The sequence below is a fragment of the Malurus melanocephalus genome, unplaced genomic scaffold, assembly GCF_030028575.1.
Source record: "Malurus melanocephalus ecotype Western Australia unplaced genomic scaffold, MMel_1.1 scaffold_202, whole genome shotgun sequence".
NCBI classification, from domain to species: domain Eukaryota; kingdom Metazoa; phylum Chordata; class Aves; order Passeriformes; family Maluridae; genus Malurus; species Malurus melanocephalus.
Window position 1 is genome coordinate 889,339 of NW_026623434.1, and position 22,315 is coordinate 911,653.

Consider the following 22,315-nt stretch of genomic DNA (forward strand, 5'->3'; position numbering starts at 1 on the left):
GTGTTCATAATGCCAGTTATGCTGTATAACACTCAATGAGATGCAGGGATGATTAGCCGTTTATAGTTGAGCTATTATGACAGCTGAAGTGTGTTTTACAGCATTCTACTAAAGGCTGTATTATACTGGCATATCCTTAGCTGTGGCAGTGCTACTTTGGGCCCCTATTGCCTGATAACCTCACAAAACTATGCCAAAAATGTGACATACATAAGAATGAAGAGTAGGGTGAGTCTGTAAACTGCCATGCTCTAAAATAACTTCTACTTGATCAGTTGATGATGAAATTTTTATGATCCAAGGTGTCTCATACTAATTTTAAATATTAAAGATGCATCAACTCTTCTATTAAAGTGTCTTCCTCCTTACTTTCAGRAATTGCCAGGTAACTGCAGAGGAAACTCTAAGATTCAATGAAATGCCATGCGCCTCTGTGCTTTCTGGAGACACCATGTCATGGATTGAAATGCAGGAATCTAAAAGCTATGATAATATGTATCGATAGGGCATGTCTTGTCAGTGCATTATCTGATGCCATGGCAGGGTTACCTCATTACRCATTTCACCATTTGGTCTTTCAAAATCATCAGTTTTTGTGGGATTGCATACCTTGGTGCTGTTGATACGCACGTTTGGAATTAGGCAGCATTACCATGTTGAATCAATAGTTTATCCTGGCAACTTAAAGGCACTGAATGAATCACAGTAGAAGGCATGCTGGTAGGCAGAACATTGCCCCTCCCTCAGGAAAAAAACCCTAGGTGTCTACACCCAGAAGTAAATCTTCAGAACAAATCCAATAAAATGCCTGCCCTGCATCTCTCATTCTGCTTCTAACCCAACAGCTGTGTTTAGAGAAATATGTTTAGTATTGGTTAACCTGTCTTTGGCTTTCCATTCGAGACATTCAGAAAATATTGCAAAATAGCAGCTGTAGTTCACAGAGAAAAGTGTATTTTCTTGGGAATGTTCRCCAGCAGTAGAAAGCACCCTGGAGAAGCTTGCACACATATCTCATTAATTTATTTATTTATTTTCCAAATTTCCTTGCAGCAATATGAAAAAGTCAAATTTATTCTTCCTGCCCTAACCAGCCAGTCTTACCACCTGAGGATTTTTGGGCTTGGGCACAGATGCAGCTCCCAAGGAGCAGAGAAGTAGGAATGCAATTGCTTTCWGTCTGATGCTCATCATAGTCCTCTCCTGTTCTCTTTCTCTGGATTTTTGTGGAGGAGGCTGCATCCATGTTTAACTAATGTCTTCCTTCTCCTTCCCAGTGCTGGTCAAGCTCCTGGAAAAGGGCTTGTTGCTGTCACCATAGTGTGGAAGAAATAGAGAAGTGTCAGGATGCAGTCGTGCTGTGCTGTGACTTGACTTTTTGGTATAATGAGATCAGCTCTGGTGGGTGCCAGGTGCCGGCACTGTTCACAGAGGCACTGTAGGCCTCAAGTAGTACTTGCACATGACTGCACAAGAAGCATTTTCCTGTTCAGATACTAAGGTTCAGATTGCCAACTCTTGCCTTATCACTGCACTCATCTCTAGTGTCATCCCCTCCCAACTTCTGTAGCCYTTTGAAGAAAATGTAGCAAAATTATTTTCCAGCTGATGTGGATAGTAACATTTATTAGTGCTTCCCTGTCTGCTTTTCCTGTAATTATAACACAGTGTTATTCCAGGAACCACGATTGTGAGCTGGTAGTTYAGGAGATCTCAAAAAGAGAAGGACAGGAAAGGTGTCAGACATGTATTGTTGATCTGCATGTAGGTTCAAGCTCTTTTTCCTTTTATTTCAGTCATAAAACATCTTTACATTTGACTGGAGCAGATTATTGCCATAATTTGCAGATTTTCTGCTATTTTTTTTAAAGCAAAAGCTATAACAGTTAGGTTGAGCTAACAAAACTTCTTTCTAAACAAACAAACAAGAAAACCTTTGCTCCTTCAGTATCAGTTTCAATTGAAATAAATACTAACAGCAAAGTTCAGTAATTCTTAGGCAAGAGGATGTGGGTCTAATTCTAACATAAGAGGCAGGAAAATGCTGCAGCAGATGACCAGTTTTTTTGACAGTAATGTAGTAGCTCTGTTGTGGTGGTTACTCTTTCTCTACCCAGAATTATGAAATTCCAGAAAAAAAAAATTTACTCAGGTCTTCTAGCTCAGTTTCACAGTAGAATGGGATATATTAAAACCCCTTTTAATTTTTGACAATCCAGTGGGCTTCTTGTAGGTCACACTTTTTGCAAATTTCATCTTTAAATTTGCAAATGTAATTAGTAAGGTAGGTTTCTTGRTACATTCACAGAAACACTGATTTCACATAGTTGAGTGTGGTCAAACTTGTGCTTTCTCATTGTATCTTTATCTTACTGCCTTTATCAGGTACTCATTAATGAGTGAAGGATCAAAAGGTGAGACGGTGGCCAAGAAGCAATGGAGAATAAAAGTTTAGAAGGTTCCCCATCAGACCTAAAGTTAGTGGCTCACCCGAGAGCAAAGAGTAAAGTGTGGAAGTACTTTGGGTTTGATACCAATGCGGAAGGATGCATATTACAGTGGAAGAAGATCTACTGCCGTATTTGCATGGCACAGATTGCCTATTCAGGAAACACGTCCAACCTTTCCTACCACCTTGAGAAAAATCACCCCGATGAATTCTGTGAGTTTGTGAAAAGTAACACTGAGCAAATGAGGGAAGCCTTTGCCACAGCATTTTCAAAAATCAAGCCAGAGTCATCGCAGCAGGTTGTTCAAGATAGCCTCATCATGAAGACCTACCAGAGCTACGAAAACAAAAAACATCAGGAACTGACATCTGCAGTAATCAGCTTAATTTGCGAGGGCATGTATCCAGCCTCCATCGTTGATGAACCTACGTTCAAGGCCCTCTTGAGAACAGCAGACCCCAGGTATGAACTTCCGAGCCGGAAGTATTTCTGTACAAAAGCGATTCCTGAAAAGTACAGTGCTATTAGAGAAATTGTACTGAAGGAGCTCACTGAAGTTCTGTGGTGTGGTATATCCACGGACATGTGGAGAAGCGAAAACCAGAACAGGTCTTATGTAACCGTGGCAGTTCACTTTCTCAGCAACAGTCCTGCCAATTGCCTGGTTGTGAACTCACGGTGTTTGAAAACGTTCGAGGTACCGGAGGATAACACTGCAGAGACCATTACACGAGTCCTTTATGAAACATTCATTGAGTGGGGGATCAATACGAAAGTCTTTGGTGCTACTACAGATTATAGTAAAGACATTGTGAAAGCTTGCTCTCTTCTAGATATCCCYGTACAGATGCCTTGTTTGGGGCACACTTTTAACGCAGGAATACAACAAGCTTTTCAGCTCCCCAAACTCTGCAACCTTCTTGCCAGGTGCCGAAAGCTAGTGGAGTATTTTCAGCAGTCTACGGTCGCAATGTACATGCTGAGCGAGAAGCAGAAACAGCAGAATATTCTCCACTGCATGCTGGTAAGCGACCGTGTTTCCTGGTGGGGAAGCACGCTYGCTATGCTGCAGCGCCTCAAGGAGCAGCAGTTTGTCATTGTGGCTGTTCTCGTAGAGGACAGTAACAACCACCACCTCATGCTGGAATCCAGTGAGTGGAATACAATCGAAGGGCTGGTGGAGCTGCTCCAGCCTTTCAAGCAGGTTGCAGAGATGATGTCTGCTTCAAAGTACCCAACGATAAGTATGGTGAAGCCACTTCTCCACATGCTTTTGAATACTACTCTGAACATCAAAGAGAAYGATTTGAAAGAAATCAGCATGGCAAAGGAGGTGATTGCTAAAGAGTTGTCATCCACCTACCAGCGCACACCTGAGATAGACATGTTTCTCAATGTTGCAACTTTCTTGGATCCCCGCTACAAGAAACTTCCTTTTCTTTCAGCCTTTGAGAGGCAGCAGGTGGAAAACAGAGTGGTGGAAGAAGCAAAAAGCCTGCTGGAGAAAGTAAAAGAAAATAGCTTTAGAACTGAGGAGAAATTCTTCACTGTTTCAGAAGAGCCCCCTATGAAAAAAATCATCATCTCCTCTACTCCTCCTCCTACCAGTGTCATCAACAACATGCTCGCAGAGATCTTTTGCCAGACGGGAGGCGTGGAAGACCAGGAGGAATGGCATGCTCAGATCGTTGAGGAGTTGAGCAACTTCAAGTCACAAAAGGTCCTTGGTTTGAACGAAGACCCRTTGAAATGGTGGTCTGACAGACTAGCTCTGTTTCCAGTTTTACCAAAGGTTCTTCAGAAATACTGGTGTATTCTGGCCACGAGGGTCTTCCCTGAACGTCTTTTTGGTTCTTCTGCTAATGTTGTGAGTGCAAAGAGAAACCGGTTAGCCCCGGCTCATGTGGATGAGCAGATCTTTTTGTACGAAAACAGTCGCAATGGGTCTGAGGCAGAACCAGAGGACGAAGATGAAGGAGAGTGGGGTTTGGAACAGGAACAGATTTTTAATTTAAATGACTCAGTAAACATAAACAACAATTTCTTTAATATTCGAGACAGTGGGTTTGTTTAACAGGACTGCTGCGGTACATTTAATAACAAAGAAAAAAAGGTATTTGTCTTAAGTTACCAAAAATTCTTCTGTTTATGCTATGAATGCTGTAAATATTGAACAGTTGTAACAAACTTGATTTAGCTTCCATTGTCTGTGTTTTTCCCAGYGTCTTAAAACATGAATTACTTGTGATTAAACAGCACTGAAATGAATGAGGAAATAAATTCTACAAAGACCGTCATTTCTGACTGTGGCCCAGATTCCAGAAAGCACTTACCCATGTGCTTCCTTTCCGCTTGCTTCAGTGGGAGACAAACACATGCTTATGTGCTTTCTATCATAAAATAATTTTCCTGAGTTAGGACCTTGAGGAAATTTTAAAATTTATGCCTGCATTTGTAAMTCCTGTGTGACTCAGGATGCTAGCTTTAAATTTTGGATTTTAAAACATTTTTAAAATCCATGAATCTGAGCATTGAATATTTTTAGAATATATTGTTGCTATGGAATGAAAAAAGATCTTGAGCCTGATCTTCACTACCTCATGTCTTAGGTCTGGTCTATGCTAGAAAAGTTCAGCTGGTATAATTCTGTTGGTAAGGGGACTGGTGTGTTATTTTAACTGATACTGTGCTGGCATAGGCTGGAGTGTGGATGCATTTATACCAGGATAATTTATTTTCCTTTCCAGTGCAGTGTAAATGGTATAAAGACTTTTAAACTGGTATTGCTCTGTCCACATTAGTCCAGTTTTACCATTTAAATGCCGCTAAATGGCAAAGTTAGGTTTTTGTTTGTTTTGCTTTGTGTCTAAGCAAGCCCTGATTGTAGTCTCTTGTGCTTTTGCAAAGTGGTAACCAAGTGTGGGATCAAAGCAGTGTTGCATTACCTTCACCTTGTACTGATGCCGTGGCTGGTGCCACATGGTGCTTAGCAGGCAAGGCATCAGCCCTTTGGTAAYGGAGGGAGGGAGAGAGGGCAGAGAGACATCTACAGGCCACGGGTCTAACGGTTTGTCTGTGTTACAAAATCCTTAACCTCTTAATTTAATGGGGACTTTGCCCCGGRTAGCTAGAAACATTTATTGGCAAGGAAAGCAAAATAAAAAGCTTTAATATTATGTAAATATATTTAAAAGAAGGGGACCACTCTATTTCCTCACGTGTATTTAGTGAGTCTTCAAAATTGTTTTTTATTATGTTAGCACTTAAAAACTCTTTTTTTTCTCTTTTTGATTCTGTTTGTAGAGTGGACTTTAGTCCCATCTAGTCTAATGTTTGAGTACTGTTTCTAATTAGCTGTGTATTGTAATTGCTCCCTTTGTGTCTCTAAGCRTGTTTTAAGCCCTTTTGAGAACTTGACAAACAAGAAAAAAGAAAGGAAACAAACCTGAGACCTTCCATCTCTTATGAAATACTACAGGTCATAAACATGATTAGAGTTCATGCTAGACACAAAGTAGGATGCACCAGCATTTTTCTCAGATGTGCAGTGGAGGACTCTTGGCATTTTCCAGTTATTTACAATCAAGGTTTGCTTGGGGTTTTATTTCTGTTTCTGGTGTCTCACCCACCCCCACCTCAGTGTTAGTCTACAACTATGTTGAGCAATATCTGTCTGTTACTGTTCTGGAGGAAGAAAGTTGGTGTTTTTTTCATCGTGGTGGCACTCAAGGACATTGTGTTTTAAAAAGGGYGCAGACAGCAGGAACATCAACAAATGAGAATGGCAGTGGAACTGAATCTATTGCCGAACTGTTTATGGTTTGGTTTAATACTTCTTGGAAGTTTGAGGCCTCTGTGTTCTTCATAGGTGGTGGGAATGGGTGGGTGRGTGAGGAGGGACAGCGGTTCCAATGAAGGAAGAGTGAATTAAGCAGTCACAAACTACCTGGCATGTTTGAGCCCAGGAAAAATGCAGTTAGCAGGTGGTGTGGCCTGTGTTGGCTTTTAGTAAGCCTGGGGTTTCACTTTCCAGCCCCTGGAAAACTGATTTGTACTTGTACAAAGTACACACACTGTGCATCCTGTTAAATGTTGCTATTCTCCATGTCCACTGAAGAGGTGTATGTGATTGCTTAAGGTGCAAAATGCAGGCTTGGCCTAAAATCCCACAGACATGTAGGCTCTGTGTGAGGACAGCAAAATCAAGGAATGGAGGGGAGCGAGATACCTGAGCTCCTGTGACACCCCCACAGTCTGCCTGGAAGACCTCTTGGTTTTTATGACCATCAGTTGCAGCAGCTGTTAGCACCACTGCAAGCCCTCCCTCCAGGAGCTGCACAAATGCTGGTGGGGAGAGCACCACTGCAAGCTCTCCCTCCAGGAGCTGCACAAATGCTGGTGGGGAGTGTGTGGATTTTGTCTTACATGAGCATAATGTAAAGCCATGCCCTCACAACCATGGCAGAGCCCAGAGCACTGCTCCCTTGCTCCTCACTTGGCCTACCCCTGTTGGCAGCATTGTTTCCATCTTCATCCTCCTAGTGCTGAACATAAACAGTGACGCTTACAAGCAGTTTTACTGAGATCAGTGCAATGCACTACTCTCTTCCTTCCAGCTTACTTTTATTTTTTGGTATCCAAAATAAAATTGTAGTTGGTTCAATTGATGTGTCTCAGCATTCTTATGAAAAAAATGAGAAGAAAAGAAAAAAAAAAAAGCAAAACCCAAAACCACTGTTAGTCTTATCCATTGTCTGTGAGATTTTTATTTAATGTTCTAAGCCTGGAATATTGTTAAATAAACCAGAAAAATAAGTTAGTTACTAGATTACTTGTCTGATGTGTGGTCATATCTGCAGCACTTTATGACTTTGAACTCTTCCGCAACAGGGGGAGGTTATATTCTAAGGATTTAAAGCTATGCATTTATTTTCCTTTTGATCCTGTAAGTTATTTTTTAAAAATGCTGTACAAATCTTTTGGATTAAAAAAATGAGGATGAAAAATGTTGGAAGTTTAGATGGTTTCTCTTGCTTAAATACGTGTGGTGTTTTTCATTTATTGACAAGATTTTCTGTTGTTCAGTTGGGTGGGGAAGGAAAATTGCAGAGCTGTTTTAAATACTGCTACAACTTGAGATAACCCTGGTGTTACTGCCAAGGGTGGGCCCAGAACACATGTCCTAATAATGCTATTCAGTCAATTTTATGTTTGTATTTCTTGMCAATTATATTGAATCCACAGCCTAATGTTTCCTTTTCTCTTCAGTACAGCTGAGACATCTTTTTGGAGGGGCAGTAGAGGAACGAACTTCAGCTTTTGAGGGCTTTCATGCTGAAAAAGTGAATTTTTATCAGGCTCTCAAAGTATGTACTCTGTGTCAAAAGAAGCATTKCCTTTTGTCACCAGCTAGGTGTTTCCAGTTCAGGATTCAAAGTCGTGGGCTAGGTGAGGTTTCTTGTGGTAACAACTAAAGGGAGTTTTGTGTTTCTGACCAACCCTTGCACGAATTTCATCTCCCTCTGCTCTCAGGGATTATGAGAAGAGAAAAGCCTGAACTGCACKGAAGTTGAAACAGTGGATTTCTCCAGCAAGCAATGTCTGAAATGTTTTGGTTTATATGAGGGCAATAAAGTTCTGTATTATTTATGCAAAGGGTGTATTGTTTTAAATTTCTATTGCAGCAGTCTGTTAGATTAATCTCAAGTCTTCTTTAATCAATGCTGTGGTGTCCTATTAGCTTTGATGGAGCATTTGTAAGCAGGCAGGGGTACTAAAAGCATAAGAAACACAAATTGGTTGTTTGTAATATTTTATAGGACTTCTGAAAAAGTAAAAGTGATATGTAGTTCTTGAGTTTTGTACTTTTTGTGTGACAACTTTAAAAGAAGGGGTTGCCTGAGAACTTAATTTCTGAAGGAAGGGAAGTGCATAGATATGAACACAGAAATATTGTATATATTCTATGACAACTGGGTAAAGGAAACTTTATGCTGGAAAAAAATACATTTTACACTCTGCACACCATACTCCTTTAGATAATCTCCATTTCTGAGTGTCCTGAAGATCTGGTGATCCCGGTTGTGGTGGTGCTATCTCGTCTAGACTATCCTTTTAGCTGTTCTGAGAGGACTCTCCTGGTCTCTTGTGGCTTTTTTTTTTTTTTTACTTTGAACAAGACTATACCATCTGTCTTGTCATATCTCTTCCAAGTTAATATTCTGCTAAATTCAAAACAGTTTTAGGGGGCGTGGGGAAATTATAGAAATTGGTTTTGCTTTTTTAATAACATTATTTGTGCTGTAGAGAGGGAAGAGCAGCTTCCCTCTTAAGGGTATGCTTAAAGATACAGCTTAATCTTATGTCTGTCTTAAGAGCGCATCAGTAAAGCATGTCTTAATGTTACTATTTAAACTACTTTCAAAACATCTCCAGTTGCAGTTTATAATGATGTCGTTTTTACAAACAAAAGGATTTCCTTTAGATTGAACAATAAAAATAAATTAGATGGACTTTTACTRCTGTTGCAGTCCCTTTCAGTGCCGCTGCAGTTGGGCTATAATGCCATAAGGGAATTGAGTTTAAAATTTAAAAAATTTGAAAAAAAATTAAAAATAAACCACAATGTTCTTTGAGCTTATCTTGTGTTTTAAAAACATAATTGGATTTATTTTTAAAAACTGGAAGGCTGTTGCAGCAACTATTTTCGAATGAGAGTTCCTCAGAACAATGAAGCATTAAAATATTAAGATTTTTGAGCATTTCTGTTGACATTTCCRCACGGAGGGGTATTGATTTCTCTTGCTTCCAAAAGATCACAAAAATGATGCTACATCTGCAGTGCTTTGCTATAGCGATAAGATTTATCTTTTTTTCAGAGATTTTGAGAAGGCTATTACCCGCTGCATATGTGTGCTGGTTTCCTTGCATCACAATTAGTACTTATTTCCAGTGACTTGAGTTTGCCAAATCCTGTGTCCTGTCTTCTCTCCCTGGCCCTGTCTGGCAGAATGCTTGGTGGAAGCAGTAGGGCAGAAAACTCCAGCTTGTTTTATAGAGACTTCTTTGAGAGCAGATAAAATTCAGTTTAAAGTGAGTTTAAACTAGGTTTTTACTCCAGTCCACTGGGGCTACAGCACCTGTGCCATGGTATGAAAATGCAGAGCCAGTGATTCCTCTCCCTGCAGTGATGTACATTGCACACATGGCTCAGCCATCAGGACCAAAATTGCCTGTGTAAGGGGAGCGTGCTGGGGAACGGAGCTCAGCACAGCTACGAAACTACACTCAGAGTCAAAGGCATAACAAGAATGTCGGGGTAGAAACACTATCTGTGCTACTATCCTTAGACAGGGGTTGAAGGTAAATACTGGAACAAGATACTGGTTTGTGCTCTGGGCTGAAGCTGTGCCTGGCATATTTTGTRATTATTCAGTAGTTAAGTGTTTACTACTGACATAGAGTGTTCGGTGACACTTAAAAAAACCATTTTATATAGACAGTAAAGCTATATATTTGATAGATACATTGGGGGTAGCATTTATAGTGGTTTTCCTGGAATAAATKCCATGGTCAGATGTACACCAACATTCAGCTAGCAGAAGTAGGGCAGTCCTGTTTGTAAGTATAACAGAGACAGGAGGGGTTACTTCATTTAAAATAAGTGAGAAATAYTGTCATTTTAGCACTCTAATGTAGAAGACTAATTAAAATGCATTTTAAAATGTTTGTGATAGCCTAATAATTTATCTAGATATATCTGTAGAGAATTAGCCCCTTTGTTTTACTTAAACTAAAAATATGACTGTTTGTCCATAGCTGCATGTGCATGATGTCATGTTCAACAGTGCTTCCCCAAACAATGCRGAATACGGTTATTTTTAAAAAGGCAGTTTCTCTGACTACATACAATCTTCTGTCTGTTCATTGTGCCCAAATACTTGCAGTTAGGAATGAAAAACTCATTTTTTATTTCTCCGGTGGTTACTGCTTTGGTTTTAAATTTGAGACATTTTGTGTATCATTCTGTCTTTACAGACACTGCAATTGAAACAGTTTCATTCTCCCTTTTTTTCTTTTTGGTATTTTTGTATGCTTTTTTTTTTTCTTTTTGGTGTTTTTGGATGCTTTCTTTCTCATGAGTCATCACTGAGGTTTACAGTGATAAGAATTTGCAATCCTAAYAAGGAAGATGTCAAGTCAGCATCAGGAGAGCTCATACCAGAAACATCCCATCCCATGTCACGAATGATGTGCTCCAAGGGAAACCTTCATCTTCTCAAACATGACTTTCTGATGTGTGTATGAGAGAAAAATAAAATGCTTTTGTAAGCAATGCACAGTTCTGTTTTATGGGTGATAGTGCAGTTTGGTGATTGTGCTCTGGAATGCACTCAGTGGTTTGGCACCAAATWAAAGTTTCTTGAGCACAGCAGAACTTATACGAACAGAAGGAATTTCATAACAATGAAATGTAAAAAATGCATTTGCTTTACTTTTGGGAACAGACAGGAAGTGAGTCCATCTAGGGAAAATACTTGAATTTTATCAGCAGTCTCCAATTCYTGACTGAAATCCTGATACCATGTAAAAAGGCTAAATCACTAACCTTCCTGTAGTCTGACATTTTAGAACTCTGTGTAACAATTGTTTTACACACTTTTTGGTGTTCACATGCTGCTAGCAATGAGCTCTGTTAGCTTAAAAAAACTGTGCTCCAAAATAGCCGGGGAGGAGGTTTCAGTAATGGTGTATTGGAAAAGAAGAGAGATTCAAGCTCTTACTGTGACCTGTCCTCTAGCCTGTGGGAACCTGGGCTGAGGGACTTTTTCTGGATGATATTTTAACGCATTGATCTACATAGATAAACATTCACATGCRGTCCAAGAACTTGCCACTGATTGTAAATCTGGCTGATCCCAAGGGAATGAGTGCTGTGGTGAGAAGGCCAGTCTTGTGGATAAGTGGAGCTGCCTGTGTGCAGCATGTATCTCATAGTTTCTCATTCTAAGCCCCAGTTTATTACCTGTGCAGACACTGAGTATGTCTGTGCTGTTTTTTTCTGTTTTATTTGCTATGTGCCTCTTGTATTCCCAGTGTAAGGATAGGAGAATGTGACCAGCGTGTTTTCAAGCCTTGGTGAAGGTACACAGAGGTTCACCTGCACTGTTCATGGATTGCTGCCTGGTTCCCATGAGCAGTGGGTTGAGGATGATAGAGCGTTCACCCTGTGGTCATGTGAATGCCAGACTGGCATTGTTGCTCGGAGATTGCCACTGCTCGGAGATTGCCGCATATCTGCTCAGAAAAACAAAGTGAGAAAAGCGCAACCTTGTGCCTGTTGTATCTTAAGGTATGACTCAATACCCAAGTAAGCTTGAAGTGCTCACATGGGCTTGTTCTGCTGTTGTCTTACAGACAAATCACCTTGTTCATGCCCTGCCCACCCCACYCCACCTTCTCTTCATCAATGCTCACAAAGATTTCACAGTTCTTTTTGGAGAGATAAATTCAAAGATAATACATGAAACTATTTGTCAGTTAAGACCATCGCATATGCTTTTTGTGCCTTTTTTGGCAATRTGTGCTAGAGCTGATGGAAGATAAATTTTTTATTTTATCCCTGAGACAGCTTTTCCTGCAGTGAGGGAATCAGCTCAGTCTGCGAAGTGGATCTGCTGGCTACCCTTTTGCTTTTTCTCTAGGCTGTTTAGGAAAGTTGCTGTGCTCTGCAGAGGGGAAAACAGATTCCTCCAGAGTGTTTTCTCTGTGTTTTTGTGTTGYTGGGGCTGCCTTCTGGTCTGCACATGCCTGAAGGAAGGGGATGGGCCAGGGCTTTGGCCTGATTCTGCTTCTTCCCTGGGCTGATTGGCCGAGAAGTTTATGCAGAAGGTGACACTGCCGGGTGAAAAGTTTGCAAACAACAAGACTACAAAATAATTCATTCTTTTTATATTTATATTTAGGCTAAGATTAAAATGATACAAAATGGGATCTAAAAAGGAGTCTGCAGAGCCTGTGCATTACCTCCTTGACTTAGGTGTCCAAATATAGGGACCTTATTTAGGGGCCATATCTCCAAAAGCAATCTATTTTGCATGCTCTGCCTTCAGACCCTCTAAAAATGCCAGCATCACAAGTGTGTCTCTTTTATTATCTTTGGTATTTTGGGGTGGGCYCTGTATGCAATACTTTTTAAATGGAAGCCACAACTTTTTATTTTCTATGTCTCCATTTTGTCTTCGTTGTGCTTCAAAGGTAAGTTTCAAAAGTATTTTCCCTGACAACTGATAAGCTGGAAGGCTATATTATTCTGTTATCAAAAGAGGCAATTGTGACTGCATTTTGCCAAAATATGGGAGAATGTGAAGTGTAAATATTTACATTTTCCAGGTAAAATTCTAAAAGGTAAATGTAAGCACCTCATTTTGTGCCTTTATCTGAATCATAGCAATATRGAACCACACCCGTGATACTTCAGTGAGGGTACAAGTGAAAGAACAACCCTCTTTTACTTGGTCATTATTCCCCTYGTCAGGATGTTTCAGTTTCGATAATTTAGTCATAACAAGCATAAAATCAACAGTTTCAGCAGATGTGAATGAGCATTTCTATTGCATGGTCCTTCCTTCCTCGATAAACAGGAACTTATACTCCTTTGTTAATGCAGAGCAAAGGAAAGGAGGCAAATGGGGGTCCAGTATTATAGGTGGAAGGTTGRGTGTTTTGTGCTCATGCAGCTGAAGCAGTGATGGATTTCAGAGCCAGGTGATGGATTTCATTTGTGCATTTGAGTCTAAAAATGGGCAGATGGTATCTTGGCAAAGGATGTATCGTCTTTGTCTTCAAGTCAGTGCTATGCCAGTAAATGTGATACTTGATCCCAGCAATGGCTGGTTGTGCAAATTCCAYTTTCTGCAGTGTCTTAATATCTGTGGTTTTGGGACAATTTGGCCTAAGACCTTGTTTAGGTGATAGAACAAACTCTGTTAGTGGTATCTCTGTTACTAATGATGAGATGCTGTAACTCATGAAAATGAGCAAGAAAATGTAATTGTTCCTTTACATCACAAAAAGAGTTGTTTAACCCAATTCCACTCAGCTRCGCTTCAGCTGAAGGCARTGGAGGTCRTAGAAACTCAGCTGAGGAACGTGAKAGCTTTACCAAAAGYGCTGTTGGGTGGATGAAGGTCTTGAGTCATGCAGGACCTCGTGTAGATTCCACCGTGAGACTGCCTGTGTGGGATAAGTTGCACAACCAGCAGTCTTGTTTGGTTTAGATGTGAGTCCTGAAGCAGCTTCATAATGTTTTGCAAGGCCAGAAGGCAGGAAAAAGTAGTCATGGAACCCATGATGTTATTTTCAGACATATTTTGTAGTAGGTAAGTAATAGTTTTCTTGGAGCATGCAGATATTGTCCCACCACAATTGCTTTACTTGGGGCTCCCTTGCACAGTKCTAGAGCAGTGTTGAAGTTCCATGGGCACTGATGTGTGGTTCTTGATTCAACTCAGTTGTGGTAAAGCTTTTAGTGCATTGAGCAAATGCACTCTTAGGAATATCTTTGATGTCTGTGTCACTAAGATTATGTGCCTTGCCTTACAGACAGGGCGGAGTTCAAGATTTGTGCATTTGTGCACAAATCACAAGATTTGTGATTTTAGGAGTAAAAAATGTGTTATGTACGCACACATGCAGTCCTCTCTTGGTCTTTGCAGAAACTGTCGCCTGCCAGTTTCAAGCTTTCCATCCTCCAAGTTTCTAAATTACAGATGTTATTACAGACCGTGATTTCGGGTTTGTGGCTTTATCATACTGTATAAATTACTGCATTAAAGCTGCAGATGTGGAATATAGAAAGATTCAAATGGGCATATTGCCAACAAGGGAAGAAAACTTTTGAGAGCTGTGGTTCCCAAAGCAGATAACCAAAAATCAGGGAAGTTTTGCTTCACATCAGGATTGCTTTTAAGAAAAAAGAAAGTGACATAGTTTTGTAATAAAATGATGACGTTTGTTTTCATTTTATTGTATTTCTGCTCTGTTAGCAGAGCTTTGATACTTCACAGAACATTCATTGGGCAAGAAAATTACATCCCCCATCCCACCCAAAACATCCTCTGCGTTGTGTAAGGCTGAGTTAGAGTGCTTGGCTCTGATACACTTCTGCTTTTTGTTGTGTGCTTTTTTTCTGCCAGARTATGCTTTCTGAGACACGGACATTTTGCCATCTGAGGGAATGCCTAATCATGATTGCTAACATTGCTCAATATTTTAAATTAGCCTGGAGAGAAAGAAAAAAGWAAAGGAAAATGGGGCCAAAAAARTGCACTGAACTTGTTTCTGAAGGAGGACCTCAAGAGAACAGTTAAAAACTTTCCTTTTTTTTGACATGCTGGTAACATGGCTGATATAACTAAAGATCCTTTTGACTCTATGAGGAAATAGTCCCAGTAAGCTCTGCACCAAGTTACCCTCGGTGAACTTCGTKGGTTGAGGAAATGAAGACACACCAAGTCAAAGCAAAGCTCTGCCACCTCCTGACCTTGCCTCTCATGCTGGTGTTCCTCTTGTATACAAACCAGGGACGAGGGTAATGAACCTTATGAGTGCTCAATGAGTTTGGGATTAAGTTTTTAATCTGCTGTGCTGCGGGCAAGGGTTTGATTGCCAGCTCTGGCTGCCCAGGTGTGATGTGCTGCAGCAGGAGGCAGGTGATCCTCTGTGTTGGCCATTTGTACCAAAACTGCTATAGTCTTCTTTACAAAGCCAACCCAGAAGGTGGGCTCTGTTCTAGGAAGGGTATTTTAAAACAGAAACAGATAGTTCTGTGTAACAGTATTTTTAACAAGCATGTCAAAGAGTCCCAGCCAAGGAAATTACAGATGAGTTGGCATCAGACCTCTTTGTTTAAAGAAGTTCAGTGGTACCACTTCAAATGGCCTATAAAGTCTGCAACAGTGAGTACTGCACAGAATGAAAGGACTTYGTAAACAAAACATTACTGGCACTATACTTTCTGCAAACCAGGACTGACTCAGTGATAACCTGGTAATTTTTTTTACTGAATGCATCCCAGTGAACAGAGTGCCTACAGAGCAGTAACTGTTGTCTGTGTGGCAATTGAATATAACCTTCATAACTGGAAATGGCTCATTTGTGCTATGAAATTCCTCTTATAGCTGATATACGAGGACTTCTTGGATATATTTTTTCTAAAATAACATCTTGTTAATGAATAAAGTCATCCAGTTGAATACAGGTATCACCTAATCTGCCTGCTGGAGTGTTTTCATGCTAATTAATACCATCACCTGTACATGCCAGTCTTACTTGTGCATTCCTAACTGGRATCACTGCATTGCATGGTGTATAATTTTAACATTAAATAATCTGCTGAAAATTAGTAGGAAAAAGGTCAAGAAATGCAAAATCCATGTTCTCTCTGATGCTGTACTTCCTAATTATATGATACAGATATTTGAAGAGCAACTAATTTGAGTCAGAAGCAAGTGTCAAGAACTGCAAATGCTGATGGTGCCTCATAGGTGCTAACGGAGCTCTTTGCACTTGGTTGTAGGCATGTGTTCTTCCTGTGGTTTCTCATGGGTTCTTTTTTGGAGTTAATCTATTAAAGACACTAAGTGCAGTGCTCCAAGGAGGAAAGGGATATGTAAAGATACAAGGAAGAGGGTGTAAAACAACTAAATAAATGAGTGATGTTGAGGCCTAGACTTCAGCTTGAGCATGGCCTTCTTAGGGTGTACTACAGTGGCATGTGGATTTACTTGTTTACTCATGTAATGAACTTTATTGGTATTTTTACTGTTAGAGATCTTCCACATCAATTTTCAGAATGATTTTTTTTCTCAGTATTTACTCATTAATACTAGCCATAAAGTATTCTAGTGAGGCACAAGTGAAAACTGCGATTTTTTCCCAGTCTTCTAAACCAGTTATCAAAATATTTGTTTTCTTCCCTAAAGAAGAAAAAACATATATATACCCAATAYGTGTACAGGAAATGATTGCAATTTAGCAATGTAGTCCAGTTTCTTCAGTTCAGATTCTTCCATGTGGCCACCCTCTGCTTTAAAGAACAAAGTCATCTTTGCAAGTTTGGTCTGCCTGGCAGCTGGCACACGGTTTTGCTGAGGGCTRTGGGGACAGGGACACAGGCTGGGTGGCTCAGTGGGCAGCGTGTTCTGCTGGGAGCCTCTCTGCAGGCATGATTTGTTCCTTGCACTGTCTGTGTCACAATGGCTTTGCAGCGTGCTCCTCTGGCTTGGCACGTGGCGGCTTGGAGGGGGAGATGCCGAGGCCTCTTCTTCCTGTCCTGTCCCTGACATATGTAACTGCAAAAAGGCTGAGTAAAGAAAGGGCTGGCAAAGTGCCTGTGCTCCGTGGAGAAATGTCACTGCTGTCACAGGAGYGTAGGTGATGTCATGTGGGTGCCTTGTTCTGGATGTCCCTCTTTGTACTGACAGTGCTCCTGTGTGCTTCAGGTTTGACTGCAGCTGCTGGTTTTTAACCTGAACACTTGTCTTCTCTGGGATAAACCTGCTGGCTGTGGGGCTGGCTGTGCTGTGTGCTCCATGCTGGCAAAACACTCTGCTCTGAAGGYATGACACAGATTAGCAGGGCAGCACTTGCAGAAGGACACCCTACTCAGTGAGATGATGTTTTATGTTTCCCCAAGCGAAACAGCGAATGCCAGCAACTGCCTGAAGCAGAATTTGGGCTTTTGCTGGGACAGAAGCACTGGTGAATGACTGCATGAGGACACAGACATGTTGGCCTGATGTCCTAGCACGCCTTGGAGAGAGGTAGTACTGTGATCAAAATGAAGGTGGTGTGACCCTCAGCACTGCTGGATTTTCTGTATGGATGTTGCAAAGCTTCAAATGCAATAACCAAAGAAATACTGATGAAAGGGCTGCAGTAGCTACCAGTGCAGCTTGCAGAGTTGGTTGGGGCTCACTTTTCTCTTCCTGCAAGGACCTGTTCACCTTTTTCACCTTCTGTATGACCAAATTCTTTTTTCTGAGTGAGGTGCTAACTGGTGGCAAAGCCCCACTGGGAGTCCAAATGTGTGTGGGCTGGCTGTTTGCACTGTGTGTTACAGGGGGCTGATGGGATGTAAGTCTGGAATCTGGAATAGAAAGTGCATTTTAGGGTCATATCCTTCAAATCACCTAGAAGTCAGTGCACAGTGTAAAGCATGCATTTCAAATGCTTTGTATATTCATGGAAAAAGCCCTAGAGCGAAAAGTATTGGAAGCAGCAGAGAGCTGCCAAGCAAGTCAGTGCAAGCACTTGGGCTTTTATTCCTCAAGCTTTTTTCTCCCCCCACCTTCATATGTTTAAATTGCTAAGTTCCTTTATGCTTCTCTAAAAGAAAGCCTCATTCAAATTATTTTATTATTCAGCACCCAATAGAAATTAACATTTTAGTTTTAACAGTTTGCTGTTTAGCATGAGGTGGAATAAAAGTGCTGTGTATAGTCTACTGCTGTCTATTGGCATAGAATGTTAGGATCATTTAGGCTGGAAGAGACCTTTGAGATCATCAAGTCCAGACATAAATGGTGCACYGCCATGTCCACCAGCAAACCATGACTCTAAGTGCCACATCCACATGTTATTTTGAACACTTCTCTGCGCATCCCATTCCAATGCCTTCACCATTTSAGTGAAGAAACTGTTCCTAATTTCTAATCTAAAACTCCCCTGGCAAAATATGGGGCCATTTTCTCTGGTCCTCTCACTGTTACCTGGCTAGACAACATCCATCCTTTGAGAGGTGGCCCCAGGTATATCARCTTTGCTGGAAGTTGATCATCAGCTTGGCACGATGAAAGTAGAACTACAAGATCTGTTATAGAAAATGAAGTGGCTTGATTTTTTTACTTCTCAAAAAGGAGGAAGGAATCATGCCTTGAAAAAATATTTCACACCAAACTGGCTGTTGCAGAGCCAYGAGAATTGAGATAAATCCTTTGGTCAGGTGGAAAAAAAAAAAACAGGCGTGAAGCCCGTTTGTGCTACCAGTGATGGCTGCAAAGTGCTGGTAACTCTGCTGATGTCCTGAGAAGGACTGACAGGGTGACCTATGATTATCAGCCTGGTTGAGCATCTGGTTCAGAAAGAGTGAGGTTGTAACGTGGCAGTGCAGAAGGGCCAGTATAATCCCTGCAGTGTCACCTCCCTTCTTAGAAGCAGGGTGTTGGAAGGTGTTTGCCAACACAAATGCATATTTTTGTCTGAAAGGAGCTAATCTCTTCAAATTTTGGCAATATATTTATAGAAGGTAATTAAGGGTAGGAACAAAAATAGTATGTTTGTGTCATACTCCTGTAGCATTATCACTGATGGGATTTGTTTGGTGAGTAGCTGCGCATTTCTTCAGAGGAGCATGTGATGCTCTCTAATTGAAATATTAATAGCAGATAATGACACTGTGGAGTGATGGCCTCTTAAATGGAGACATGCTTTAAGAGCTTTTAATCTGTGTGGTAACTACATATTAAAAACCTTTGACAATATCAATGAAGAGCAATTATAGAGCATGCACAGTAGCTTCTCTTCTAAGTTAACTAATTCCCTAAGTCTCATGAATCTGTGCTAAATTAATGGCCTATGAAATTTCATTCAAAATAAAGTTTTTCAGTGAAGAATAAAGACATCTATTTAAAAAAAAAATCTTTCAAAACAATTAGCTGTCTTTATTGCAAAGTAGTTGTTTTCCTGTGAAAACTTCACTGTGTATTTTGTGAGGAAGAAGAAAGATGAAAATGGAAAGAAAATCTGTGAGTATGAGATCACTTAAGAGGAGTTTGAAAAGAAATCCATTTTTTCCTAAGAAAGGACTGTTGTGAGAGAATTGGGAAATTATAAATAGTATAGTCGAGACCTTTCTGTACTCACACATTCATACTCCATTTGAGACCCCTGACCTGCTTGTGTTTTCAAAGAAGAGAAAAATGAATAAAATTCTGTATTTGGAAGACAAATGTTGTAGCTGTCTTGAAGACAAAACATGTGCRTGCCCTTTCTACTTTCTCATTCCAAGTTAGAACTGATTTTTAAGTAGTTTTGAATAGGAAATCAAGCTCCATCCAGAGGCTGAGGGGACATCAGTAAAACTCCTATCTTTAAAAAAACATAAACTAAAAAAACCCACTGAGTTATGTTCCATCAGGAATTTTTGCTGCTGGAGGCTGGGTGATGGCCCTGGGAGGATAACATGTGGCAGCAGAGGTTGGGCATCAAGCTTGGGCACTGCTCCTCGAGGGCTGTGYCCTCTGAGTGTCCATCTCACTGGCCAGGGGCTGGTTTGAGTGATGTGGAAGCAAGGCAGAGAGAGAGAGAGAGGAGGGGATGTTTGAGACTATTCTCCATGTTCTTATTAAGTCAGTAGCATCTGAGGTTAATCTCACATTAATTCCAATGCTGTAATGGCTTCTGATCATTAGTTGCTTCAAAAAATTTTAATAATATGGAAATGTGCTTTTTAACATTTTGTATTTTAATTAATTGCAGGTATCTCAGGGAAATTTTTAGTACTGATTGGTTCATATGCTATGTTTCCTGTTAACTAGATTTTTCCCAATATTCTCTAATCACCTTGTACCTCTCTTCCTGATTCTAATTACTAAAGCTTTGTATATGATAACAAGCACTTCAGTTCACAAGTGATTGCAGTGTTTTGAAGTGAACTGCTCCAGAAACTTTCAATTACCTTTTAAGTTCTGTATAACAACTCGTGACTTCTGCTTACTTATTTGATGGAAATACTGTCACGCTGAAGCCGTGGGAAGCAAAGRGGACTCTTTGAGTGGCAGCAGAGCATTTTGTCGACTGGAAGAGGCAGATCTGAATGTGACCTTCAGCTGGATGCTCTTAAACTTGATTGGGATATGGAAATTACTTTCTCTGTCTCTGGGAGGAGAGGAGATGCAGTTTGAACTACTCTTAATGATCTTTCCAATGTTTTTTGCTTCACACACACACCCCTCTCATTCCCAGAATCTAATACAGTAAGGGAATATTTAAAGAATTGGCTTTCCCAATGTGTTGGTTGCTCAGCTGTATCTCTTCATCTGCGCTGTGAGCAAGAGGGAATGATTAATTCAATCTTTTAATAGCATRTGGTCAGAATAAGAGGTGTTGGAATTCACAGAGAAGTAAAAGTAGAAGCTATAAAGATGATACTGGGGATTGTGATACAATATATCCTGTACTATCTAGAAATATAATGACACTGTCAATACTGTCTTGAAAATAAAAATTAAAATATTTTGTCTTTTAAAAGGTATAGCTCATAGCGCAAAGTATAAATTATTTTCCTATGTCTTTTTAATTCCTCTGGTAAGATGCTAAAATGCAGGTAGCAATATTTTGCTTTTGGTTTGGATTTCTAGTTTACCCATAAGTAGATCATCTTTTCCAGTTCGACCATAAGTAAAGAGTTCATTCCTCAGAATCCTTCAGATTCTGTGTATGAAAATGCTGATGAATGATAGAATCATCAAATCGTTTAGGTTGGAAAATTCCAACAGTTAACTCATGCTGCCAAGTCCATGACCAAATCATGTCCCTAAGTGCCACATATTCATGCCTTTTAAATGCCTCCAGGGGTGGTGACTCAACCATTTCCCTGGGCAGCTGTTCCAATGCTTAACAACCCTTTCAGGGAAGAGATTTTTTCCCAGTATCCAATCTAAACCTCCTCTACCACAGCTTAAAGCCATTTCCTCTTGTSCTGTCWCTTGTTTCATGGGAGGAAAAAACTACCCTCACCTCGCTAAAATTTCATTTCAGGTAGTTTTGGAGAACTATTAGGTTGCACCTGAGCCTCCTCTTCTCCAGGCTAAGCACCCCCAGTTCCTCACAGGACTTGTGCTCCAGACCCTTCCCCAGCTCTGTTTCCCTTCTCTGCACATGCTCCATCACCTCAATGCCTCTGCTGTAGTGAGGGGCCCAGAGCTGAGCACAGGATTGAAGGTGTGACATCAGCAGTGCCAAGTACGAGGGGTCAATCACTGCCCTGGTCCTGCTGGCCACACTGTGCTGACACAGGCCAGGATGGCATTGGCCTTCTCGGCCATCTGGGCACACTCTGGCTCATGTTGAGATACTGTCAAACTGCACCCCCGGGTCCTTTTCTGCTGGGGAACTTTCCAGCAACTCTGCCCCAGTCTGTAGCACTGCACAGGGTTGTTGTGACCCAAGTTCAGGAGCCAGCACTCRGCCTGATTGAATCTGATGCCATTTGCCTTGGTCCATCAATCCAATCTGCTAAGGTCCCTTTGGAGACCCTTCCTGCCCTCCATCAGTTTGACACTCCCACCCAGCTTGGTGTCATTTGCAAACTGGCTGAAGGTGCCCTTAATCCCCTCATCCAGACCATTGATAAAGATGTTAAACAGGACTGCTGCCAGTACTGAGCCTTGGGAAACCCCACTTGTTACTGGCCACCAGCTGGGTGTAGCTCCATTCAGYACCACACTCGGGCCATGGCCATCCAGCCAGGATTTTGCATAGCAAACAGGATGCCTGTCCAAGACATGAGCAGCTAGTTTCTCTAGCAGAGTGCTGAGTTTCAGCAGATGCTGAATATCTGCGTTTCCACATTTTCTATGCTTTGGACTCGTTAAATGTTCTTCAGACCTGAAGGTTTATGATGGAACCTTTCTTCCATGCAAGGCATGGGGACTTGCCTGCTTAGGTTGATTTCTGCTTTATTTGGAATTAAATCAACAGTTGTTCTCTTTCTTTCTTTCTTTCTTTCTTTCTTTCTTTCTTTCTTTCTTTCTTTCTTTCTTTCTTTCTTTCTTTCTTTCTTTCTTTCTTTCTTTCTTTCT

At 40.8% G+C, this 22,315-nt stretch overlaps 2 protein-coding genes across 8 annotated transcripts in view; both read left to right on the plus strand.

Moving 5' to 3' along the window:
* The window catches only part of DHRSX (dehydrogenase/reductase X-linked), a 200,881-nt gene that overhangs the window by 46,097 nt on the left and 132,469 nt on the right, over positions 1 to 22,315 (plus strand). The gene's annotated exons all lie outside the window — the stretch shown is intronic.
* ZBED1 (zinc finger BED-type containing 1) overlaps positions 1 to 22,315 on the plus strand; it is a 37,085-nt gene that overhangs the window by 4,591 nt on the left and 10,179 nt on the right. For 3 of the 4 annotated variants that reach the window (XM_057373577.1, XM_057373578.1, XM_057373579.1), the window contains exon 2: positions 2,386 to 6,799. In XM_057373577.1, the coding sequence (XP_057229560.1) occupies positions 2,437 to 4,524 (2,088 nt within the window). In that variant the 5' untranslated portion in view covers positions 2,386 to 2,436 and the 3' untranslated portion in view covers positions 4,525 to 6,799. Of the gene's footprint in view, positions 1 to 2,385; positions 6,800 to 22,315 lie in introns of those variants that run through there. The other variant, XM_057373580.1, reaches the window with a different exon arrangement.